We start from the raw sequence: 25,536 nt of genomic DNA, 5'->3' as shown, positions 1-25,536 counted from the left end.
AGCCTGTGCATCACAGGCTCTGAGCTCTAGAGCCCATGCTCCCCAACAAGAGAATCCACCACAATAAGAAGCCCATGCATCATAATGAAGAGTAGCCCCCATTCACCACAACTAGAGAAAGCCTGCATGCAGCAATGAAGACCCAATGCAGTTGAAAATAAATAAATAAATACAATTAAAAATACCCCACAATGCAATATCACATCACATCTGTCAGAATGGCCATCCATCATGAAAAAGTCTACAAGTAACATGCTGGAGAGGGTGTGGACAAAAGGGAACCCTTCTATATAATTAATGGGATTGTAAATTGGTGCAGCCACTAGGGAGAACAGTATGGAGGTTTCTTTAAGAACTATAAGCAGAGTTACCATATGAACCGGCAATCCCATTCCTGGCATAGATCCAAAAAGGATGAAAACTCTAATTTGAAAAGATACATGCACCCCAGTGTTCAATAGTGGCACTATTTACAATTGCCAAGACATGAAAGCAACCTATAAACGTCCATCTACAGATAAATGGATAAAGAAGATATGGCAAACATCCCCCCCCACACACACATACTGGAATACTATGCATCCATAAAAATAATGAAATAATACCATTTGCTGCAACATGGATGGACCTAGAGATTGTCATACTAAGTGAAGTCAGTCAGAGAAAGACAAACAAATGATATCACTTGTACGTGGAATCTAAAAAAGTGATACAAATGAACTTATTTACCAAACAGAAACAGACTCATAGACATAGAAACCAAACCTATGGTTATGAAAGTGGTGGGGAGAGAGGTAAACTAGAAGGTTGGGATGAACAGATATCCACTGCTGCTGCTGCTGCTGCTAAGTTGCTTCAGTTGTGTCTGACTCTGTGCGACCCCATAGATGGCAGCACACCAGGCTCCCCCGTCCCTGGGATTCTCCAGGCAAGAATACTGGAGTGGGTTGCCATTTCCTTCTCCAATGTGTGAAAGTGAAGTCGCTCAGTCGTGTCCGACTCTTAGCGACCCCATGGACTGCAGCCCACCAGGCTCCTCCATCCATGGGATTTTCCAGGCAAGAGTACTGGAGTGGGGTGCTATTGCCTTCTCTGCAGATATACACCACTATCTGTAAAATAGATTTTTAAAAAGGACCTACTGTATAGCATATGGAACTATATTCAATACCTTGTAATAACTTATAATGAAAAAGAATATATGTATATTTGAATCACTTTGCTGCATGCCTGAATACAACATTGTAAATAACCTATTGTTGTTTTTGTTGTTGTTTAGTCACTAAGCCATATCCAACTCTTTTATAACTCCTGAGACTCATAAACTAGCCTCCTCTGTCCATGGGATTTCCCAGGCAAGAACATTGGAGTGGGTTGCCATTTCCTTCTCCAGGGGATCTTCCCAACCCAGGGATTGAACGCTCATCTCCTGCATCAGCAGGTGAATTCTTTACCACTGAGCCACCAGGGAAGCCCCCAAATCAACTATACTTCAAGTCAAAAAAAAATGTCATTACTGAGAAGCTGATAAACAAAAGTGCATCCTAGGCTGCATTCATACGTGTATATTTCCATTTCTTCATGTGCTTATTCTACAGATATTGTGAAAGTCATAATAATGATTGGTAGAATGCTGATCAAACTCATTTTCTCTTATGTTGAGGCTACAGATAAACTGTTTTCTAGCATCCCTTGTATGTGGCCGGGGACTGACTTCTGGACAGAGGAATGCGCTAGAGTGAACTACACCATTCCAGCGGTGACCTGTGAAATCTCATGCATAGGAGAGTTCTCGTGGCAGCCTATTCTCAGATAAGGATTCCAAGGACCCAGGATGTGGTATACATAAAAGACTGATCTGGGATCTGAGATCAGATTGACTGAGAAAGCAGGGCTTCCCCGACTGATCTATAACTGACTCTGACATACGGAGATATAAACTCTTGATTTTTTTAAGTCACTAAGTGTTTTGGGATTGTCTATTACAGCAGTTAGCCTTCCCTGACTAATGCTAATGCCACGCCTATACTGTGCCAGCCCCTATTCTGGGTACTAGGGACATAACAGCAAAAAAACAAGAGAGACAAGTTCCTGCTCTTACAGGGTATGTCATATATAGAAGGGAGGCAAGCATAAGCAGTGGTCATTTACATTCATATGGCACTTTATGGTTTACAAAATGATTTCATAGGTACAAATTCATTTGATTTTCTTAACAACATTCTACAGATGAGGAGACAAAAGCTGAAAGATCTGAAGAGCGTTGCACAAGACAAAGGGTTTGGAACTAGACACATGGACCAGTTTTCTGACTCCCAAGCCATTGTTTACACCATGGTGCTTCTCAGCTATAAAAACATGACGGAGCAGGGCAAGTGTTAGTCCTTGTCATAAACTTGTGTTATTCAATTTCAATGAAAAGATATATTATGCAGAAGTATAAGAGTCTTTGTGGCAGCACTGCAGGAGAGGTAGTGGAGGGACGTGACTGGGGAGGGGTACCCTGAGGACCTCAACTGTATTGACCAGTATTTCATTTCTTAAGAGGCTTGGTGGCTGCTGTTGTCTAGTTGCTAAGTCATATCTGACTGTTCTGCAATCCCTTCTCAATCTGGCCCTCTACCCTTTGAGGTGGACTTGGATGGTCCACTGTAGATGACAGGCTCCTTATCCTTGTAGTTTTAGAGGACTGAAGGGAAGGAAGAGAATGAGGTCCTAGATTACTGACTTTGGGGTGGATTTGGGCTGGCTGTGTCTCTTCACCAAAAGTCATAACTCCTGCTAGGAGGCCTTCTCCTCCCAGCTCACTCTGGATTTTGGCATTTGCATTTATTGCGTCGAGCACTGGAAATATCCAGTAAGTTACCATGCATGAATCTGCTGAATCCTCAACATCAGTGTCCATACTGTGGGCCCATGAAGGGGAGCAGATAGAAACAAAAAACTAAATTTTGGTGAATGTTAATAAGCTTCTTGGCTACAAATATTTCTTCGGCAGACACAAAACATTCTTTAGCATCCATCAATAAAAATGCTACTCTGGAAAGAGAAAACTAAATTGATCCATTTTCCACTGCATCTGAATACCAAACCTTCTGGCTTTGATTTTCTAGGACAGTTGCAACTTACTGCCCTGTCCTCTTACTCCTTCAGATTGAGAAATGTAAATATTTTCCCATTGTTAACTCTCAGTTATTGTACCATTTCTTTTGGTTTTCCAAGGCCCTGTCCAATCCTTAGTATATAGTCCTTTTTTTTTTTTTTTTTGGCCACAGTGTGAGACATGTAGAACTTCCCTGAACAGGGATAGAACCTGTGCCCCCTGCAGTGGAAGCATGGAGACCTAACCACTGTACCACCAGCAAGTCCCTATTCCTTTTATCAAATTCTTTACTTTTCTCAAAAAACCCAGCTTGAGAGTATTATCTGCTTCTTTTAGGGTTCTAATAAAACCAGTGTCTCCCTTCCACCCCTGACTCTCTTTCAATTACCACACACACATACCTTTTTTCTCTTTTGAACATTTGAAATAATTCATAGTTACATTACATAAAACTTAAAGAGGAAAAACGTTGACTGAGCACTTATTATACATCAAGAATTGTGATAAGGTTAAGGGTTGGGAATAGAAAAAAAATAACACATAAACCCCCATGTCACAAGGAAGTTACAGACTAGTTGGAGAGACAGGTGAAAGATTAAAGGTAAGGGATACAGTGGTTAAGAGCATGGGACTTGTAGTCAGACAGACTTGAACACAAGCCCAGGCTCAGCCACCTACTGTTTATGTGAACTTGGGCAAAAAATGGGATTAGTACTAGGACTTGGGCTTTCAAATCCCAAAGAAGGGCAATGCCAAAAATGTTCAAACTACCACACAATTGAGCTCATTTCACATGCTAGAAAGGTAATGCTCAAAATCCTTCAAGCTAGGCTTCAACAGTACATGAACTAAGAATTTCCAGATGTACAAACTGGATTTAGAAAAGGCAAAGGAACCAGAGATCAAATTGCCAACATTCATTGGATCATAGAAAAAGCAAGGGAATTCCAAAAAAACATCTATTTCTGCTTCATTGACTAAGCTAAAGCCTTTGACTGTGTGGATCACAACAAACTGTGGGAAATTCTTAAAGAGGTGGGAATACCAGGCCTGCATCCTGAGAAACCTGCATGCAGGTCAAGAAGAAACAGTTAGAACCAGACACGGAACAACAGACTGGTTCAAAACTGGGAAAGGAGTATGTCAAGGCTATATATTGTCACCCTGCTGATTGAGCTTATATGTAGAGTACATCATGCGAAATGCCGAGCTGGATGAAGCACAAGCTAGAATCAAGATTGGTGGGAGAAACATTAATAACTTCAGATATGCAGATGTTGCTGCTGCTGCTGCTAAGTCGCTTCAGTCGTGTCTGACTCTGTGCGACCTCAGAGACAGCAGCCCACCAGGCTTCCCCATCCCTGGGATTCTCCAGGCAAGAACACTGGATCGGGTTGCCATTTCCTTCTCCAATGCACGAAAGTTAAAAGTGAAAGTGAAGTCGCTCAGTTGTTCCCGACTCTTAGCGACCCCATGGACTGCAGCCTACCAGGCTCCTCTGTCCATGGATTTTCCAGGCAAGAGTACTGGAGTGGGGTGCCATTGCCTTCTCCGGATATGCAGATGACACCACCCCAATGGCAGAAAGTAAAGAGGAACTAAAGAGCCTCTTAATAAAGGAGAAAGAGGAGAATGAAAAAGCTGGCTTAAAACTCAACATTCCAAAAACTAATATCATGGCATCCAATCCCATCACTTCATGCCATATAGATGGGGAAAAAATGGAAACCGTGACAGACTTATTTTCTTGGGCTCCAAAATTACTGCAGATGGTGACTGCAGCCATGAAATTAAAAGACACTTGGTCCTTGGAAGAAAAGCTATGACAAACTTAGCGTATTAAAAAGGAGAAACATCACTTTGCTGACAAAGCTCTGTATAGTCAAAGCTATGGTTTTTCCAGTAGTCATGTAAAAGTTGGACCATAAAGAAGGCCGAGTGCCGAAGAATTGATGCTTTTGAACTGTGGTGCTGGAGAAGACTCTTCAGAGTCCCTTGGACTGCAAGATCAAACCAGTTAATCCTAAAGGAAATCAGCCCTGACTATTTTTGGAAGGACTGATGCTGAAGCTAAAGCTCCAATATTCTGGCCACCTGATGTGAAGAGCCAACTCATTGGAAAAGACCCTGATACTGAGAAAGATTGAGGGCAAGAGGAGAAGGGGGCAACAGAGAATAAATGGTTGGATGGCATGCCAACACAATGGACATGAGTTTGAGCAAACTCTGGGAGATAGTGAAGGACAGAGAAGCCTGGTGTGCTACAGTCCATGGCGTGGCAGAGTGGGGCATGACCGAGGGACTGAACAACAACGAGGACCTACCTCACAGAGTCCTTGTGAGGATTAAAAGTAACTGCATTAGCATCTTACTTATCCTTACGTAGTAGTACTTACTTGTACACATGACCATATCATATAGTAAGTTCTTAATAAATGTTACATAAAATTATTGTCAATTGCGATAGTAACACCTTGCACCTGGTTTGGAGGCAGCACAATGGAAGGTACTGATGGAGGACAGCTGCATGTGTTAGTCGCTCAGCCGTGTCCTACTCTTTGCTACCCCATGGACTCTAGCCCTCCAGGTTCCTCTGTCCATGGGATTCCCCAGGCAAGAATACTAGAGGGGACTGCCATTCACTTTTCCAGGGGATCTTCCCGACCCAGGAATCAAACCTGGGTCTCCTGCCTTGCAGGCAGATTCTGTACCATCTGAGCCACTAGGAAAACCCAGAGAATACTGGAGTGGGTTGCCATGCTCTCCTCGTGGGGATCTTCCAGAGCCAGGGATTGAACCTGTGTCTCTTACATCTACCTGCATTGGCAGGCAGGTTCTTTACCACTAGCGCCACCTGGGAAGCCCCAGAGTTGCATGAAGTGAAACTCAAAGTGTCACTTGCTCAGTCGTGTCCAACTCCTTTCGACTCCATGGACTGTAGCCTGCCAGGCTTCTCAGTCCCTGGGATTCTCCAGGCAAGAATACTGGAGTGGGTAGCCATTCCCTTCTCTAGGGGACCTTACCAACCCAGGGATCTAACCTGGGTCTCCTGCATTGCAGGCAGGTTCTTTACTGTCTGAGCCACAGGGAAGTCAGAGTTGCATGGGTCAACACAAATTTAACGGGTGAAGTGATACCTGAGATGGATCTTGAAGAAACAGTAATTTCACCAAGAGATCAAATAGGGATCAAATACAATTTCCATTATAGCAAAAATATTTTTTTTTTCTTTTGGTCCAAGATTCAATCCAGTGTCAAGTGTTGTATTTAATTGCTGTGTTTCTTCAGATCTGGAACAGTTCCTCAAATCTTTCCCTGTTCGGACACTGGCATTTTGAAGAGTACAGGTCAATTATATTATAGACTGTCTTCTGTTTGGATTTGTCTGATGTTTCCTCACGATTAGAGTCGATTATGCATTTTTGGCAGGAACACCACAAAAGATACACTGTGTTCTTGGTGTTTCATATTAGGAGATGCACAAAGTTGATTTGTCCTATTACTGGTGATTTTAACTTTGATAACATAGTTCGGAATATCTGCAAGGTTTCTCAGCTGTGAAGTTCCTATTTTGCCTTTTTAAATGGTATATATTTTGTAGGGAGTTACACTAAGGTTATGTAACTATTCTGTTCCTTAACAAATATTCTCCAAATCAATTTAGCATGGCTTGAGTAAAGTATTCCGATGCATGCACCTGTGCTAAGTCACTTTAGTCATGTCTGACTCTTTGTGATGCTATGGACTGGAGCCCACCAGGCTTCTTTGTCCATGGGATTCTCCAGGCAAGAATACTGGAGTGGGTTGCCATGCCCTCCTCCAGGGGATCTTTCTGACCCAGAGATCGAACCAGTGTCTCCTGCTTGTCGGCAGCCCAAGTATTACTATGAAAGTGAAAGTCCTCAGTTGTGTTGGAGTCTTTGGATCCCACGGACTATACAGTCCATGGAATTCTCCAGGCCAGAATACCGGAGTGGGGAGCCTTTTCCTTCTCCAGGGGATCTTCCCAACCCAGGGGTCAAATCCAGGTCTCCCTCATTGCAGGCAGATTCTTCACCAGCTGAGCCACAAGGGAGGCCCAAGTATTACTACCAGATCAGATCAGATCAGATCAGTCACTCAGTTGTGTCCGACTCTTTGCGACCCCATGAATCGCAGAACGCCGGGCCTCCCTGTCCATCACCAACTCCCGGAATTCACTGAGACTCACATCCATCGAGTCAGTGATGCCATCCAGCCATCTCATCATCTGTCGTCCCCTTCTCCTCCTGCCCCCAATCCCTCCCAGCATCAGAGTCTTTTCCAATGAGTCAACTCTTCGCATGAGGTGGCCAAAGTACTGGAGTTTCAGCTTTAGCATCATTCCTTCCAAAGAAATCCCAGGGCTGATCTCCTTCAGAATGGACTGGTTGCATCTCCTTGCAGTCCAAGGGACTCTCAAGAGTCTTCTCCAACACCACAGTTCAAAAGTATCAATTCTTCGACGCTCAGCCTTCTTCACAGTCCAACTCTCACATCCATACATGACCACAGGAAAAACCATAGCCTTGACTAGCCGGACCTTTGTTGGCAAAGTAATGTCTCTGCTTTTGAATATGCTATCTAGGTTGGTCATAACTTTCCTTCCAAGGAGTAAGCGTCTTTTAATTTCATGGCTGCAGTCACCATCTGTAGTGATTTTGGAGCCCAGAAAAATAAAGTCTGACACTGTTTCCACTGTTTCCCCATCTATTTCCCATGAAGTGATGGGACCGGATGCCATGATCTTCATTTTCTGAATGTTGAGCTTTAAGCCAACTTTTTCACTCTCCACTTTGGGTAATTTTCTAGTAACTTCATTTCTTCCACATTTATTATCTGACATTCTGTTATAAAGAAGTGCTTACTTTTGTTTCTCATTTGTATGTTTTTATCAGTATGTGTTCATGGATGACCATTTTTTAAAATGGCTTATAACCTGATACTATCATTTATTCTAATGCTCGGATTATTTCCAGTTTGGTCAGTGGGAGCTCCTTCAAATTGGCTCCAATGTCCTTTTTATACTCTCCATCACCTTTGTGCTTTACCTTATGTTTTGGTACAATGGGACTTTACAGACTTACCTTGTACTTCCCCTGCTCCTGTAAAGTACCTCTTCTCCAAGAAGCTCTGATTCCTTTCAGTGGGGAATGGTTTTTAGAAACCAAGATCTGGAAACTAGATGTGTTCATTGCTACTAGGTTCTCTTAGTGGGCGAAGTGTTACCCAAACATATACACATACAACTGAATTATCTATCTAAAGTTTGAGTTCATACTGATACTTCTATTTCCAGTATAATCCTACACGATTCATTCTAGCCTTCAGTCTTCCCATATTTTAAACTTACTGCTTAGACAGTGAAAATTTGGCTTTCAATATCCTTAGCTACTTATTTTCTCATTTTCCTTTTATGTACCAAGCTCCTGATGCTTGATTATCTCCTTTGCTTTGGCCTAGTGTTGGCAATGGCATCCCACTCCAATACTCTTGCCTGGAAAATCCCATGGACAGAGGAGCCTGGTGGGCTGCAGTCCATGGGGTCGCTAAGACTCGGACACGACTGAGCAACCTCACTTTCACTTTTCACTTTCATGCACTGGAGAAGGAAATGGCAACCCACTCCAGTGTTCTTGCCTGGAGAATCCCAGGGATGGGAGAGCCTGGTGGGCTTCGATCTATGGGGTCGCACAGAGTCGGACACGACTGAAGCGACTTAGCAGCAGCAGCAGCAGCAGTATTCCTACAGATCCCCTTAGCTCTGACTATTTCACTGGCCCCAATTCTGCGAGCTTTGGTTACCTCTTGGATCTTGGCTCCAGCTCCACAGGCCCCATATTAGCAAAGGATGTTAAGCATGGGAAAGGCATGATCAGATTTGTCTCTTAGAACAATCAGTTTGATGGCAGGGATTAGATTCAATGGAGTTAGAAGTCGTTAAGAGGCTAGGCTTAAAATGGCCTAAACTAAAAATGCAAAGAACAGAGAGAATACAGAAAACAAATATTTAGAAGATAAAAGCTATAGGATTGAGTAATTAATTTGATGCTGAAGCATGGGGAAGAAGAGAGAGCCCAATTTCGTTTTTGGCTGCACCGCATGGCTTGCAACATCTCAGTTTCCTGACCAGGGACTGAACTCGGGCCATGGCAGTCAAAGTGCTGAATCTTAACCATTGGACCAGCAGGGAAGTCCTGAGAGAGCCTAATTTTTAACTTGGGAGATAACAGTAGAAAGGCTGTCACTAAACAAAATAGTGAATTCATGAAGAAAAGCAGATGTAAAGGGGGTGACAAAAGTGTCTAATAGAGGACAATTGTTTCTTTTTGACCATATTGAATATAAACTGTCTGTGGACTCTTGAAGCAGAGTAGCTAGTTGGAGATAGCTTTGGGCATGTGCTTAGACATTACCTGAAAAATGCTCTTCTGTGTGTAAAAGTTCAGAGAAACAAGTGCCTCTAGGGCCAAAGGACTCTCAGAAACACCAAATCCTTATCTGAGACTCTGAAGTCCATTCTTTTGGCTCTAAGTGGGCTACCTGAACTTTGCCCCCAGGAATTAAAACAGAAATTAATGTCCAATAGGGACTTTGAGTTAAAAATATCAGAAGGAAGAAAAGAATAAAGTAGGGACTATGTCTGGCACAATTTCATAAAAATCTGTTTTGTTACTTTTTCACAATTAAACAAAAGCATAAAATTGATTGTCTTAAGAACAGCCAGAATGGTGGTCAAGGAAGTTTATGTCACTCAATAGCTTGTCTTGTGGGGGTGAAGGGGACCAAAGAGAAACTTATAGCAGGCTAACTAATATTGATGATAATTATTACTTATCTGTCTCTTAAGCACTTTAAAAAGTCGATCCAAATTAATTATGACAGAACTCTATAAAGTAGGTACTCTAATTTGTATTTTTCTGATATGGAAATATGACTAAGGAAAGGGGTTTGCAGGCAGAGGTTTCAACTCAAGTTGGATTTAGAAAAGGCAGAGGAACCAGCAATCAAACAGCCAATATCCGTTGGATCACTGAAAAAGCAAGAGAATTCCAGAAAAACATCTACTTCTGCTTTGTTGATTATGCCAAAGCCTTTGACTGTGTGGATCACAACAAATTGTGGAAAATTCTTAAAGAGATGGGAATACCAGACCACTTTACCTGCCTCCGGAGAAATCAGTATGGAGGGCAAGAAGCAACTGCTAGAAGTAGACTGGAACAACAGACTGGTTCCAAATCAGGAAAGGAGCACGTCAAGGCTGTATATTGTCACCCTACTTATTTAACTTATATGCAGAGTACATCATGCGAAATGCTGGGCTGGATGAAGCACAAGCTGGAATCAAGATTGCTCGGAGAAATATTAATAACTTCAGATACGCAGATGACACCACCCTTATGGCAGAAAGTGAAGAAGAACTAAAGAGCCTCTTGATGAAAGTGAAAGAAGAGAGTGAAAAAGTTGGCTTAAAACTCAACATTTGGAAAACTAAGATCATGGTATCTGGTCCCATCACTTCATGGCAAATAGATGGGGAAACAATGGAAACAGGGAGAGACTTTATTTGGGGGGCTCCAAAATCACTGCAGATGGTGACTGCAGCCATGAAATTAAAAGACGCTTGGTCCTTGTATGAAAAGCTATGACCAACCTAGACAGCATATTAAAAAGCAGAGACGTTACTTTGCTGACAATGGCCCATCTATTCAAAGCCATGGTTTTTCCAGTAATCATGTATGGATGTGCGAGTTGGACTATAAAGAAAGCTGAGCGCCAAAGAATTGATGCTTTTCAACTGTCATGTTGAAGAAGACTCTTGAGAGTCCCTTGGACTGCAAGGAGATGCAAAAGGAAATCAGTCCTGAATATTCATTGGAAGGACTGATGCTGAAGCTAAAACTCCAATACTTTGGCCACCTGATGTGAAGAACCGGCTCATTTGAAAAGACCATGATGTTGGGAAAGATTGAAGGTGAGAGGAGAAGGGGACGACAGAGGATGAGATGGTTGGATGGCATCACAGACTCCATGGACATGAGTTTGAGTAAGCTCCGGGAATCGGTGACGGACAGGAAAGCCTGGCATGCTGCACCCCATGGGGTTGCAAAGAGTTGGACATGACTGAGCGACTGAACTGAACAGTGCCTATCTTAATGCAACATCTGTGCTCTTAATTGGCCTACAGTATGGCTTTAGTAAAGATCAAGGAAATAGCAGCCTCCAGAGGAGATGGCCAACAGGAGTTTCCAGTCTCCCTGTGCCTGAGAGGAACCCTGAGGGTCTTTTTAACTAGAATTTTCAGAAATTCCTGTTCCTCTATCTGATTAGCTCAATCTTGCACACAACCCATCAGAAGCCAGCAAACTGGAATTCCTCCAGAGTAGAGGGACAAAGATGACAATGGATATAAACATACAATAAAATACAAGGGAATACGGTAAGAACTTACAAACCATAAAACACGATAGTACAAATACACAAAGAGTTATCATATAGAAAGGGAATGGGACTTCCAGTTTTCTATAAATCTAAGAATAATCCATGGCATAGTGCTATGTGAAAACGCAGAACAAAATATTCCATCAATAACAGCAAATATGTAAACATTTAATACACATGTGAAAAAGGTATTGAAGGTAACTAGCATAGATGAAACACTGGTGAGTTTAGGTAATGGTACTATGGCCAATTTGTGTCTTGACCTTTTTTTAGCATTGTTCTTGAAAAAAGAAATTTTAACAAATAAAAGCAAACACATAAAAATAGAAATAAAAAAGGTATAATCAGAGAAAAATGTTCAGCCTTACTATATTCTGATAACAAATAGATTTATCTATTTATCCCAATGAAAAACATTAAATATAGATAATATCTAGCGCTAGTAAGGTCTCAGGAAATAAGATCTCTAATACAGTTCTGACCAGAGTGTAAATTTTATACACTTTCTGAGGAAAAAACTGGCAAACTATATAAAAAAGAACAAACAGCAGTGACAATCCTTTGATGCAGCAATTCTACTTTTAAGAGTATATCCTAAATAAATAAGGATTTATGTGAAGTTAGAACTAAAAAGATACTCACAGCTTTGTTTATAATCTGTAACAATTAAAAATAATCTAAATGTCTATTATTAGTGAATTTGGCTCAGTAAATTATATAACAATATTATACAGACATCAAAATTATGTGGGAAAGGTACATATACATATTTATGAAATATACATATATATGCATTATGTGAAAGTTGCTCAATCATGTCTGACTCTCTGTGATCCTACGGACTATACAGTCCATGGAATTCTCCAGGCCAGAATACTGGAGTGGGTAGTCTTTCCCTTCTTCAGGGGATCTTCCCAACCCAGGGATCCAACCCAGGTGTCCCACATTGCAGGCTGATTCTTTACCAGCTGAGCCACAAGGGCAGCTCAATATGCATTATATATATGATATATTTTTTACTGCACCACACAGCATATGGGATCTTAGCTCACCAAGTAGAGATCAAACTTGTGCCCCCTGCAGTAGAAGTGCAGAGTCCTAACCACTGGACCACAAAGGAATTTCCTGGAAAAAGTATATTTGATGGCAATATAGTTCACAACTTGAACAAAACAGGTAACTAAATACTCTGCATAGTATGATCCAGTTTTTGTTTAAAAATATTCTATATACATGTGTCATATGTGCATATTGTTTTTACTGTTGTTTAGTCACTAAGTCGTGTCTGCCTCTTTTCAACCCCATGGACTACAGCCCACCAGGCTCCTCTGTCCATAGGATTTCCCAGGCAAGAATACTGGAGTCGGTTGCCATTTCCTTCTGCAGTGGATCTTTCCAACCCAGGGATTGAACCCACATCTCCTATATTGGCAGGTGGATTTTTTACCTCTGAGCCACCAAGAAAGCCTATATGTGCATATACATGTACATCTATGTATATACATATATTTGTTGCTTGATTTCTTTTTATGTATATATAACATTTTACAATTTATTGATTTTATTATTTATATGTACTTATATAACAAAATTATTAAAAATATGTGCTTTTCTCATCTATCAAGTTTGGAAAGATTTTAAAAAATATTTATTAGGTAACACAAAGTTCTCAGCACTTAGTTTGCAATGGAGCAGGATCCTATGGGGCCTTCCATGTGGCCTTTCCCTAAATCCTCTGCTTTAGCTCCTCTCTGAAATACCCAGATAATAGTATTTAATGCACACTGCCTGAATTGTTTTACAGATGTGAAAACCCTTCACAGAATGGAAGATGTTACTTTATAACCCTGAGCACAGAGCCCCAGGCCTTCTGTCACCTAGGGCGGCCGTTTACCCGAGATACCTCACTTTCAGTCAATCAGAAAATTGTAAACCAGCTGATTGCACACCTTGCAGCTCCCTCCATCCTTCACCAGGCTTTAAAAAAATGTGTTGCCAAAACCCTTCAGGGAGCCAGGGTTGGGGGCGGGGGGTGGAGGATGGGGGTGGTTTGGGAGGGGCTGTGGTTTAGAGCAAGGAGTCATCCATCTCCTTACACAGTCCTACAATAAACCTTTCTCTGCTCCAAACTCCAATGCTTTGGTTTCTTTGCTCTCTCTGTGCAGGTGGGCACATGAACTTGCACTACCAAGTTGATGATCAGTAAATACTAGTCCCTCTCTCCTCTCTCGTGACAGAACCATACTCAAGCACCAATTAGAAAATGGCAGACCTGGGATGTAGCCGAAGAGACTTAGGTTTGCATTAGATGACCTCTAAGTGAAAGTGAAGTCGCTCAGTCGTGTCCGACTCTTTGCGACCCCATAGACTGTAGCCTACCAGATTCCTCTGTCCATGGGATTTTCCCGGCAACAGTACTGGACTGGATTGCCATTTCCTTCTCCAGGCGATCTTCCCAAACCAGGGCTCGAACCCGGGTCTCCTGAATTGTAGACAGACGCTTTACCGTCTGAGCCACCAGGGAAGTCCTAACAGATGACCTCTAAAGCTTCTTTCAATTTTGACATTTCATGATCAACACAATCTTCCCCTATTTACCTCTTAAACAATCAACTGGTATAATACAAAAAACTGTATTGAATATTCAGGAGTTGTGTTACTATCACTAGCACGTATTTTGCGAATGGAGGGGGGAGTGGTGTGAAAAATAAGAGGGCACGAGGGAAAGCTGACACAAAACCCAGCACACTTCTTCATTAACAGTTCCCGGGCTTCCTTTCTTTGTGAATGAGCGGCCGTCCTTAGGCCTCAAAGCAGACACTATCCGTAAAAATGGAGTTACTTTCCTTTTCCAAGGAGCTGCCGGGTGGACCAACACAGAAGAGTGGAGTGTCCTTTCCAACGGCCTGAGAGTACGGCAGACGTTCAGGACCCTGGGATCCAGTCAGTAGGCGACAACCGGGGATTTCTCGTTAGGCACCGAGAAGGCCTTTCCTAGTCGGCCGAGCATGGCCTTCTCCTCCGGGGGCCGGCTCGCGGCAGGTAGAAGCGCTACCGCGCGGAGAGGCCGAGGGCTAGGCCAGGTACCCTTGCGGCCCACGTGCGCACAGGCGGCCGAGAGGCTGGGGCCCTCGGCTGAGGGGCGGGGCGAAGGCCACGGGGCGGGGCCAGCTGCGCGCGAGGGGCGGGGGAGGGGGCGGGGCGCGCAGCGTACTCTGGGCAGGCCCCGCGCTCCTCCTCCTCCTTCTGCACCTAGGCCCGGCAGTCCGAGCTCCTCCCCCGGCTCGGCCTCTCTCCCCTCCCCTGCCCTCCCTCTGTCCAACCGTTCCTCCCTCCCTCCTCCCCTTCTTCCTCGGTGAGGCGCTCCTCCAGTAGCCAGGCAGCATGGCGGCGGTGGAGACTCGTGTGTGCGAGACGGACGGTTGCAGCAGCGAGGCCAAGCTCCAGTGCCCCACCTGCATCAAGCTGGGCATCCAGGGCTCGTACTTCTGCTCGCAGGTAGACTCCCGCTTCCCCCGCGGCCCCGCTGCCGCTTCCCTCCCCTCTCCTCTTTGCCCTCGCGGCCGGTCGGGACACGCTCCTCCTCTTCCCCGGGCGGGCTCGCCGGCCGCTCTTCCTCCTCCGCCCTAGTCTGCCGCGCCGCCGCCCCCTCTCGCCTCCCGGGGATCTGGGGCCCCTGCGGACCCCGGCCGCTTGGGGCGCCCGCGGGGGTGGGGGCGCGGGCGCGGGCGTGCTGCCTTGTGGGCTGGGGGCGGAAGCGGAGTTGCCCCGGGTCTCCCGACCGCCCTAGGGCGCCGCGTTTAGGAGCCAGTTCTCGACGCGCATCTTCTGACCGGGTGGGGGCTGCCAGGTGTGCGGGCTACGCGGGACAGGTGGGATCGCCGGGGAAGGGGCCAGCCCTGGCTGTGCGAGTCGCCACAGCTGCAGCTCCCGGCGGGGCTCTGGTCTTGGTCGGTGGGGGCTGTGGAGCCGTGTAGTCACTGTGGTCCTACGGGATTGGGGATCGAAGAGACCCGCTGGGCTTGGAGAAGGGATACCTGGGACGGTGGGGGCGCCGAGACGGGCAATGCTAGCTCCAGCCCCACCTACCTCTGTCCCTAGGTTTTACTACCGCACATTGACACTTAAGCAACTTTGGAGTTGCGGATGGAGAGGGAGCTGTGTAATTCATTCTTTTCCTTTGGCACTCAGAATTATTGATTTACAAAACCGTAAGGTAACAATATGAGTCACCTCAGATTAACTGAACTTCCCACTGAGCGAAAAAGACAGTTCCATTAAGGATTATGCTTTAAGGCCGTATTTTAATAAGTTTTGTGCAGTGGAGCAAAGCCAGCATTGAATGGTGTCCGGACTGAAACGTGTGCTAGTGTTTGTTTACTGAAGAGCCCTAGTGTTCCGGCTGCATTTAGACGCTCAGAGTTTTGGCCTGGCGGCATTTGTACGGCTTTTCGTTACAATCCAGTTTTGTTGAAGAGAGGCACGGGAATATTCAAGTACGAAATTGGTAGTGTCCTGCGGGGAGGAGAGCATGCACAAAGAGTCTAAAGGCACCGACAGGGCCCTGTCCTTGCCATTGACTGAGATCTTGAACTAGTCAGGAGTATCTTTCTGAGCTCCAGTCCCACCACTGTCCAGACGGGAAGATGAAGTTTTTACTAATGTATTTCACAAGGTTGTTCTGAGACCCAAAGTATCCAACGAATGTGAAATCTTAATAAAACAAAGGCAGTATTTTTTAAGGCTGGCAGTAGAGCCTAGCACATATGTATGTGTATATATACACAAATGAATAGAAGGAAAACATACATGAACAGTAAGCACAAATATAACTTTCAAATATAAATGTGTAAACATAAAGCTGTATGTGAAATGAAGATGTAAATAAAATCCCGGAGATCCAGCACTTGTAAGATAAGTTGTTGTAAAAGATCCTAGCAATGTTGTATAGGACTTGTTTTCAGATAGGATATGATCCTTGACCTTGTTAGTATCATTTGGAAAAAGTTACACTTGGAGAAGTGTTGCTCTTTCTAAAAATAGCACTGGGACTTCTCAACATGCTGAACCTGGTCTGAGTCCTTTTGTTTCTTTAAAATAATTTTTAAATTCTGTGATTTGTTGAGGCCTGTGTGGGACCTGGACTTTAAAAAAAAAAATCCAGTAATTTGTTTTTGAAAATCATGTACTCTGAGTAGAATAATGTGGTGTTTTATGTTTTGCTTAAATTTAGTTGTCGTTTTGTAATGTTACATGAAATAATATGTACAGACACTTGTTGAGATTCTGAAAAGATGCTGTGAAACTATACTCATCAAGGATAGGTGATACTCTCCTAGGCATGTATTATTTAGTAGAAAGGACATTGGCTCATTGGGGTTTTTGGGAACATGCCAACACATTTGTGAAAACACGCAGGGTATATTTAGTACAGTAGGTATTTCATGTTGGATTCTGCAGGTATATTTCTTGTTCCATTGTTATGCCTGTAGTTGAATATATCCTGACTGATGCTTGAAGCTCTCTCTCTTCATTCCTGTTGCTTCCTCCTTTAGTCAGTTTTTAAAATTTCTCACCAGTTTCTCTTAGTTCATTTCTCTATTGTAGTTTCCCACCTTGCAAGTAAACACTCACACACACACTCACACACACACACAAATCAAAGGAACAAAACCTTTCATGCAAAAGTTATTTTTCCCCTAGCATAGCGATCTGACTGTGCTTCTCCCCCACCTATAATGAATAGAATTGCCATTACTTGCAGGATTCTAGCCCCATAGTTAGGGCACCTTTTCTGAGTCCAGCTTTATTCTCTTGCTTTAACCAGAGTCTGTATTTATACTTGTTCCTTTACACGGAATATCACCTGTCTTCTGAAATCATAGATGTTCTTTCAGTCCCAGCTTGAGACCTTGTTCAATCACTAAGCCGGTTTCCACATTTATGATGAAATTGGGGCTTCTCCTTGCCACTTCTCTGATCATCTTCACTAGCAGTGGTCAGTCTTGTCTCTTCTCCTTGCTTCTGTGGTCCCCAGGCTGATTGTCTGACCAGCTCGTCTTTGGGAATAAACTGTGAACAAAACTATAAGAACAGAAGTAAGTCTTTTCTGGTTATCCTGTCACAGCACCTTATTTCCTTTATAACATTTTATACAGTCTGATCATTTGATTTTTGTTTATCTGTCTTTCAGTCAGAAGGTGAGCATCATGAATAAACTCTCACTGCCCTCTCCTCATTTCTCAACACAATGCTCTGCGTGTAATAGGAGGTCAATAAATGCTTGAGTCAAAAGGCAGAATAAAGAGGTGCATTCATGCATGCTCAGTTGTGTCCGACTCTGGGACCCCATAGACTGTAACCCCCAAGGCACCTCTGTCCATGGAATTTTCCAGGCAAGAATACTGGAGTAGGTTGCCATTTCCTCCTCCAGGGGATCTTCCCAACCCAGGGATGGAACCCTCATCTCATGTATTGGCAGGCAGATTCTTTACCACTGAGCCACCAGGGAAGCCAGAATAAAGAAGTAAACTGCCACAACTGAATCACAGTTCTGTTACTTACTAGCTGTGTGCTTTAGGCAGGTAATCTTTGTTTTTTGTTATAACCTTTCATTTTTTAACATTAATTATATTATTTTTGTTTGCTGGGTCTTTGTTGCTGCGCAGCAGCTTTCTGTAGTTACGGCAAGTGGGCATCTCATTGCAGTGGCTTCTCTAGTTGCAGAGCACTGGGTTTAGCGCACCCAGGCTTTAGTAGTTGCGGCTCCTGGGCCCTAGAACACAGACTCAGTAGTTGTGCACTGGGCTTAGCTGCTCTGTGGCTTTTGGAATCTTCCTGGACCAGGGACCGAACCCATTTCTTGTGCATTCGCAGGTGGATTCTCATCCACTGTACCACCAGGGAGGTCCCATTACAGCCTTTAAAATGGGGCTTTGAATAGTACCAACCTCAGGGTTTGTATGTATTAATGAAACACCTAGCGTAGCAATACATTTAATCAATGTTAGCTCTTTTTATCGTTATACTGTATTTATGCTTAAGAAGATAGGAATGTTTTTACTTAAGATGCTTAATTTTAAGACAGTTTTTTGTATTTTAATGAGTAAAACCTATTTCACTTGAAATCGAGCTTTACAGGAGTTTGTGATGTTTCATGGTATTTCTTTATAGCTGTATCCGTCTTATTCAGTAGTAGTTGACTAGGTTTAATAGTAGCTTAGTAGTTTACTCATAGTCCCAAAGAGTTTGTAAGAGTTTTTTGAGGATGGAGGCTGTGCTGTACTCATTTTTGTATTTCTCGTAAGTACCTTGTACACAGTAAGCACTCAGTTCATTAAATGAAAGAAAAATGGTCATTAGGCCTGAGAAGGAAAGGCAAAGAGCAGTCCGGCCCTTAGTGAACACCCCAGGGCAGATACTATCTTGACTGTAGTTTAAAGGATCTGCAGAGAAGCACCTGAGTGATTTGCAGCCCTTCATAATGCGTAAGCACTTAAAAGGAAGAAGCCTGGGTTTGGAGTCTTACCTGGGTTTTTTGTGACCATGTCTTTGAGTAGGTTGTGTCCTGTTTTATAAGAGAGCGCTAATGATGCACCCTCCTTATAGTTGAGGTGAAGGTGAATAAGAGCGTGCAAAGCGCCTCAACACTGTGTTCAGTAAATAGTGTTGTTGCACATGCCTTATGTCTACTACCATTGTAGCTAGCCATAAGGAAGGTTTAAAATGTTTGAGGAGGAGTCTTATTTGTTATGAACGTTTTGCACAAATTCTTGGAATAGGTTCTTTCACAGAAGTAGTGGCCATGTAAAGTGACTGCCTGGATCTTCAGTAAGAAAATGAGTGGGTGGGCATCTCGTATGTTGGAGTGGAAAAGTGAGGAAAGATTTGCACTTCCAATATGTAGGTCTTTGAAATGTAGCCCTGTCCTCTAAAACACTTTCTCCTTTGATAACAAAGTTCCTGACATTCCTAGGGATTTTCTTAAAATTCCTTAAATTACCTCACACTATTTCTAGATATTGCTGTAAGATAGCAATATCTAGTTGTGATTTTTTTTCCTTAAAAATAACTTTTATTGTAGAAAAATTAGAAAATACAGGTGAAAGGTTGCTTGGTGATAATTTCTGTAAGTCTTTTGATGGGTAGTCTTACATGTATTCCTACATACACTCATGTGCGTATACTTGTATGCATTTTTATCAAAATGGCTTGATCATATACATAATCTTAGGGAATTTTCTCTCTTTTATGTCTTAAGTAATACATTTGGAATGTGTATAATGGCTCCATTTACATTATCCTTTGTAATGGCTGAATAATATTTTATGTGATAGATGTACTGTCCTGTATATTTACTCATGTATGGTTGAATTTACTCTCTTTTTAATTTTTTAGCTGCTGTTTAACTGTTTTGCAGTAAACGTTCTTGTGAAATTTTAAATCATTTTGATTACTTGAGAGTATAGAGTAATGGTGGGGCTGGTATATAAACCAAGGATTGAACCCACCTTGAGGTGCTGGTAGTTCTCACAGTGTAGTTAATGGATTATTAATAGTTTGAGAACCTCCTGGTGGAGATCTCCTTTAACTGACATGCTTGTATTATAAATGTTTATGTTGGAGTCTTGGCATGAATTATATATTTTTATTGTAGAACTTGTAAAAAGCAAACATCATTTGGTTGGTAGATAATCAAAAGTTTAACCAATCTTTAACTCCGAGTTACTGTTTTAGAGATTGAAGGGCTATTGGAAGTAGATATGAGCTTATACTGTTCATATAGTTTGTGACAGAAGTGTTAGTCACTTATTTTTTTCTTCCTTTTTTTTTTGGTGAGTCTTTTTCAGGTTTGGCGTACTTGCACAATATTTAGTTTGGTCTTAGTTAATTTGGTGGGGATGACAAACACATAAGCCTGTGGCTAAACACATACCCAGCTCTAGATAGGAGGGAGAAGCAGTAGCGTGGTGGCTCCTGTATAAATGAGGAGTTGTCCCTGGTATTAATAGGAAATCCGTTTAGTAGATGTAACATGGGCAGGAATGTGCTATAGAGCAACCGTTGAGATCTCTCTCCATGTTAAAGTTCTAATGAAACAAAATATAGGTATAGCCATCCTCTCTGCTTGATCTTGAACCTTTCTTGACTCAGTTTTAACATGAAGCATGTGCTTATTCATGCTTGGTCAGCTCAACAATTGTAAATCTTTTTTTTTTTTCCTTTGATTGGTATCAGCCTTGGGTCTGACTTTGAATAAAGAACAGTTTAACACACCCAGTAAGCTAGGTCCGCCTTTCTCAGTGTGTGTATTTAGCTGCAATAGTTGAACGTGGGACAGGGACCTCTGAAACGTCCTCTCAACTGTTCATTGCAAATGATTTTTCTTTTTGTGCACTCTTCACAGTAGCTAAGTTGTGGAAACAACATGGATATATAAATGGGTAAATATAATGTGGCATAAACATATAATGGAATACTAGGCAGTTTTAACAAAGAAGGGAATTTTGCAGTGTGCCACAACATAAATGAATCTGGAGGACTTTGTGCCAAGAGAAATTAGCCAATCATCAAAAGTGACTACACTTAACACGAGGTACCTGAAATTGTTTAAATTCATAGGCTCAAAGAGTGGAATGGGTGAAGGGGGAAATAGGGAGTTAGTAATCAATAGGCATTTAAGTTCAGTCCTGCAGATGGATAAGCTCTAGAGATCTGTTCTTTACCATTGTACCTATATCAACACTTAAAATTATTAAGAGGATAGGTCTCATGTTAAGGTGTTCTGACTATTCTTTTTTAAAAGTTCTGTTTTTTTTTTTTTTTTTTTTTCCCCCCAGTAATCTGTCTGTTTTATAGCCAGGTTCAGTGGGGACTTCTTCCTGATATACCAGAGCTCTGTGGTGTCTGTTGGAAGGCATTCCTAAAATCCCTGTCATGGGGTCTGCTACTGTGGCCTTTGTCTAGGTCATAGGCTCAGGCCTCTCAAGAGTGGGTAGGGTATAAGTGAGATTTTGTGACTTTAGCAATTTTCTTATCATAAAGTGGCAGGCAACAGAGACGTTTCCATCTCTGTTGAGAACTTGTATTAATTGTTCCTGCCTTGATAAAAGGTGCAAAGGGGCAGCCCTTTGCATCAGATTCTGAAGGTTGCCCTGCCTTATCAATCAAGCCATGAGCTCAGATCATTTAGTAAAATAGGTAAGTTGTAAATGCCATTAGGTTTTAGATGTAACATGACTTCTTCCCCCTCTCTCTGACTGGGCATTTATTTTCTTACTGATTATTTCACTAACGGGTACTAGTGATGGGCTTAACTATTTGAATACTGATAACCTTGCATAGTTCACTACTAAAATGTAGAGGAAAATATAAATGGAGGTATTATGTGATTTAATATTGCTTTTGAATTGAGGTTCTTAAGTACCTTAAAATCAGGATCTGTACTTTTTTTTTAAAACTCATTTGTTTTTATTAGATGTTGAATAGAATAAAAAACTAATAGTAAGTCAACCACAGTATCTAAAGAAACATGGTACAGTAAATGCATCTGTATTTAACCACCTGAATTATTAAAAAGAATATATTAATGAAGCAAGTAAAACCAGAAAGCACCTATGTGTCTCTCACCCTAGAGGAACTCCCTGTTCTGAGCTGCCTTTATCATTCATTTGCTTTTCCATGTATTTGATTCCTTAGATACACATTGTTTCGTTTTGATGTTTCTGAAAGTTTTATAAATCATTGCACGTATTCTTCTGCAACTTGCTTGCTTTATATTCTGTTCTTGAGATTCACCCTTGTTGCGTGTCGCTCTCGTTCTTTCATTTTCATTGCTGCATAGTATTTGTGAATTAATGTATCAGTTTATTCATTCCTTTGTTGATGGAAATTTGGGTTGTTCTAGGTTTTTACTATTATAAACAGTACTACTCTAAACATTCTTGTACTTAGCTCCTGATGCCTATGTGCAAGAGTTTCTCTTGGGTATACAACCAGGGGAAAAGTTCTTGGGTCATGGGTTATGTATGCATTCAGCTATGTTTTGACTGAGCCAGAATTTTTTCCAGTGTGATTGTGCTTATTCTCCCATTAGGAGAAACTTTATATTGTTCCATATCCTATCTGGGACTTGACATTAATAGACATTTTTGGGTTTTGCCTGTTGTGTTACTTATGAATAACAACATTTGTTGGGCTATTTTTGCATCTGCAAACCTGCTAAAATTTACTGTCCTCAAGAGGCCAAGAAGTTACTTGTATGGACAGGAAGTACTTAAAAAAAAAAAAAAAGTTAAATGACCTGGAGGTGCTAAGTGAAAGTATAGACAAGGATTTTTTTTCTTTTAATTATTTTATAACTTGATTGAGTATCCCTAGCTTTTTATTGTGATGATTTTCAAACATAGAAAAGTTTAAAGAAGAGTCTTATAACTAATTGCAGTATACCATCACCTACATATTTTGCTCTAATTGCTTTATTTATGAGTTCTTATGTGTATTGCATTTGTATATGTATTAGTTGAAAATTTTTGAGTCACAGAAAACATGACACCTTACCCATTCATTACATGGTTACATGTAACCATCTTCAGCATGTATCTTCTAATGACAGGGATATTCTTTCTTACTTATTAATACAGTACCATGATTACCTGTAAGAATATTGCCAAGAATTCCCTAATATCTCCTAATAGTCAATCCTATTTGAATTTATCAATTATCTCCTGAACATATTCAGTAGTTGTGTTCTTGGTTAATTTTGGAACCAAGATCCTTTCAAAGCTCACAAGTAGCGTGTGATTGTTACATTTCTTAGTACAGAACAGTCCTTTCATCTTTATTTTCATGATGCTGGCTTTTTGAAGAGACTAGTCAGTTGTCTAACAGAGTGCACACGTTCTTGGTTATCTGATTATTTCCTCGTAGTGTCTCTAAGTTGTTCTTTTATCCCCTGTCTGTTCTGTCAGGATTCACTTGACAGGACTCGTGAGTGATGCTGTGTGCTTCATATTCTGTCACATCAGGAGGCGCTCCTAAATGTGATCGCTTGGTTAGGAGGTGCTGCCTGCTCACTGTACGCTGTTTTTCACTTTGTAATTAACTACCTACCATAGTGCCTTTGAAGGACAGTGGATTCTGTGTCCTTTTGACCTTCCTCCAGTAGTTTCTGATTGTTCCCTAGCTCTCTGGCCCAAGACAAACAAGGTTTACCTTGCAGCTTCCCTGTCCCAGATCTGGAATCCAGCCTGTCTCCAATGAGCCCTTGTTTCTGGTAGGAATGTCTTTAGAAATCTAGTTCTGCCTGCTCAGTATGCTCCATACTGAGCCACTGCCTGGAGTCCCTGCCTCGAGAAGAAAGGTACTGAGATCTTCAAGAAAGTGTGCTGATGGCTCTGGAGGACACAAATAAAACTGCTAATGGGCAGTTTTTCAAAGCAGCGTAATAAAAAGGTGCAAAATGGTATAGATAAGGTCCTAGAAGGCCTTCTGCAGGAGAGGTTAAGAAATGGATTTGGGTACACTGAAAAAAATAAATAAAAAGGTAAGTAAAAAGGTGTCTGTTAGCAAGGAGGAGAGGACATTCTCTCCAGGGGAAGGATGTTTATGGAAGTAGGAGCAAGCTGAGGCATGTGTGTTACAGCAAGTAACCACAGCCTTGCAGTGGTGAAGAGTCTGAGTACAGAAATACAAGGAAATAAAATGATTGTTAGCAGGGCCAGAGACTTTGTATTCCACTGAGTATATTTTTTTTAAATGTAAATACCTCCATTTGTTTTTTTGTTATAAAAAGCAGTGCATGATCTTTGCATAAATTTAAAACAGAAGTGTTTAAAGTAAAAGCTGTGTCATGATCGTATCCTAAGAGTGTGTTACAGTTTGGTTTATTATTTTTTCAGACTTTTATATATTTATTACATAGAGGTTAAGAGCATGGAAACTGTCTCAAGAGAGCCTGCATTTAAAACCTGGCTTTGCCATTAATGAGCTGTGTGGGCTTTTTTTAACGTGTTAATTTTTCTGTGCTTCAGTTTTCTCATCTGTTAAATAGGAAATAATAGAATCTACCCTGTAGAGTTGTGAGGATTAACGGTGCATATAGTACTGCCTAAATCAGTGCTTGGCATATGGTCAGCATTCATGTATTACTTGTTGTTTTTATGTTTTTGAAACAAAACCAGAATCATTGTTTTGTATAACATACAGCTTTGTAACTTAACTTATTTAAAAATGAATTTCTTTTTTCTACAGGTAAAGAACACATAGAGACGTTACTATCCTAACCATTTTTATGGGTACTTTTCAGTGGTGTTTATTATATTTGCATTGTTGTAGAACATATCTCAAGAACTTCTTTAATCTTGCGGAACTGAAACAGCTCATTAAACAGCTCTCTTTTGCTTGCTCCACGCAGCCCTGATAACCACTGTTCTGCTTAATTTGTGGAGAACAGCATGAGTATTTTAAAAGAAACATTTTCCAGGTGATTCGAGGACCTGTTCAGGACTGAGAACCGTATTACCCCATATCAGCTCCTACAACTTGGTAGATATCTCTTGGTGTTAAGAAAAAGTGGGGTAAAAACTTCACCATTCTAGCTTTAGTAGGTACTCTGTAGCCAGTGCTTTGGTGCAGTGAAATAGGTGGAAAGCAGGGTAGTGAGACAAAGCGCTGTCAAAGAAGTGCTGAATAAATACATGTGCCCTGTTGTTAGGCATGGGGTGGGATGAGGTATGGTGTGGACACTTTATGAAGGTAGCATTTGTAACAGACTGAAGGGATAGGTTAAAACTTGTGAGGACAAGATGTGAATATGAGTGTCAGGAACAGATAGACGAGGTCGTGCAAGGGAAAGGACAGTGTGGTATTCTCTGGGGGAACTCTCATCCTAGTTTAGTTAGGTTGTTGGTACATTTTTCAGAGATAAGGAAGGAAAGGTTGCTCAGGTAAGAGTCAGAGGTTGATTCTTCATG

At 41.8% G+C, this 25,536-nt stretch overlaps 1 protein-coding gene across 2 annotated transcripts in view; it reads left to right on the top strand.

Moving 5' to 3' along the window:
* The first annotated feature begins 14,755 nt into the window (after positions 1 to 14,755).
* METAP1 (methionyl aminopeptidase 1) overlaps positions 14,756 to 25,536 on the top strand; it is a 54,638-nt gene continuing 43,857 nt past the window's right edge. The window contains exon 1 of one of the 2 annotated variants that reach the window (XM_027544005.1): positions 14,756 to 15,061. In XM_027544005.1, coding sequence (XP_027399806.1) covers positions 14,948 to 15,061 — 114 coding nt within the window. In that variant the 5' untranslated portion in view covers positions 14,756 to 14,947. The remainder of the gene's footprint in view (positions 15,062 to 25,536) is intronic. The other variant, XM_027544006.1, reaches the window with a different exon arrangement.

The sequence above is a fragment of the Bos indicus x Bos taurus genome, chromosome 6 (assembly GCF_003369695.1).
Source record: "Bos indicus x Bos taurus breed Angus x Brahman F1 hybrid chromosome 6, Bos_hybrid_MaternalHap_v2.0, whole genome shotgun sequence".
Classification (NCBI taxonomy): Eukaryota; Metazoa; Chordata; class Mammalia; order Artiodactyla; family Bovidae; genus Bos; species Bos indicus x Bos taurus.
This window is presented reverse-complemented; position numbering and strand designations above follow the sequence as displayed.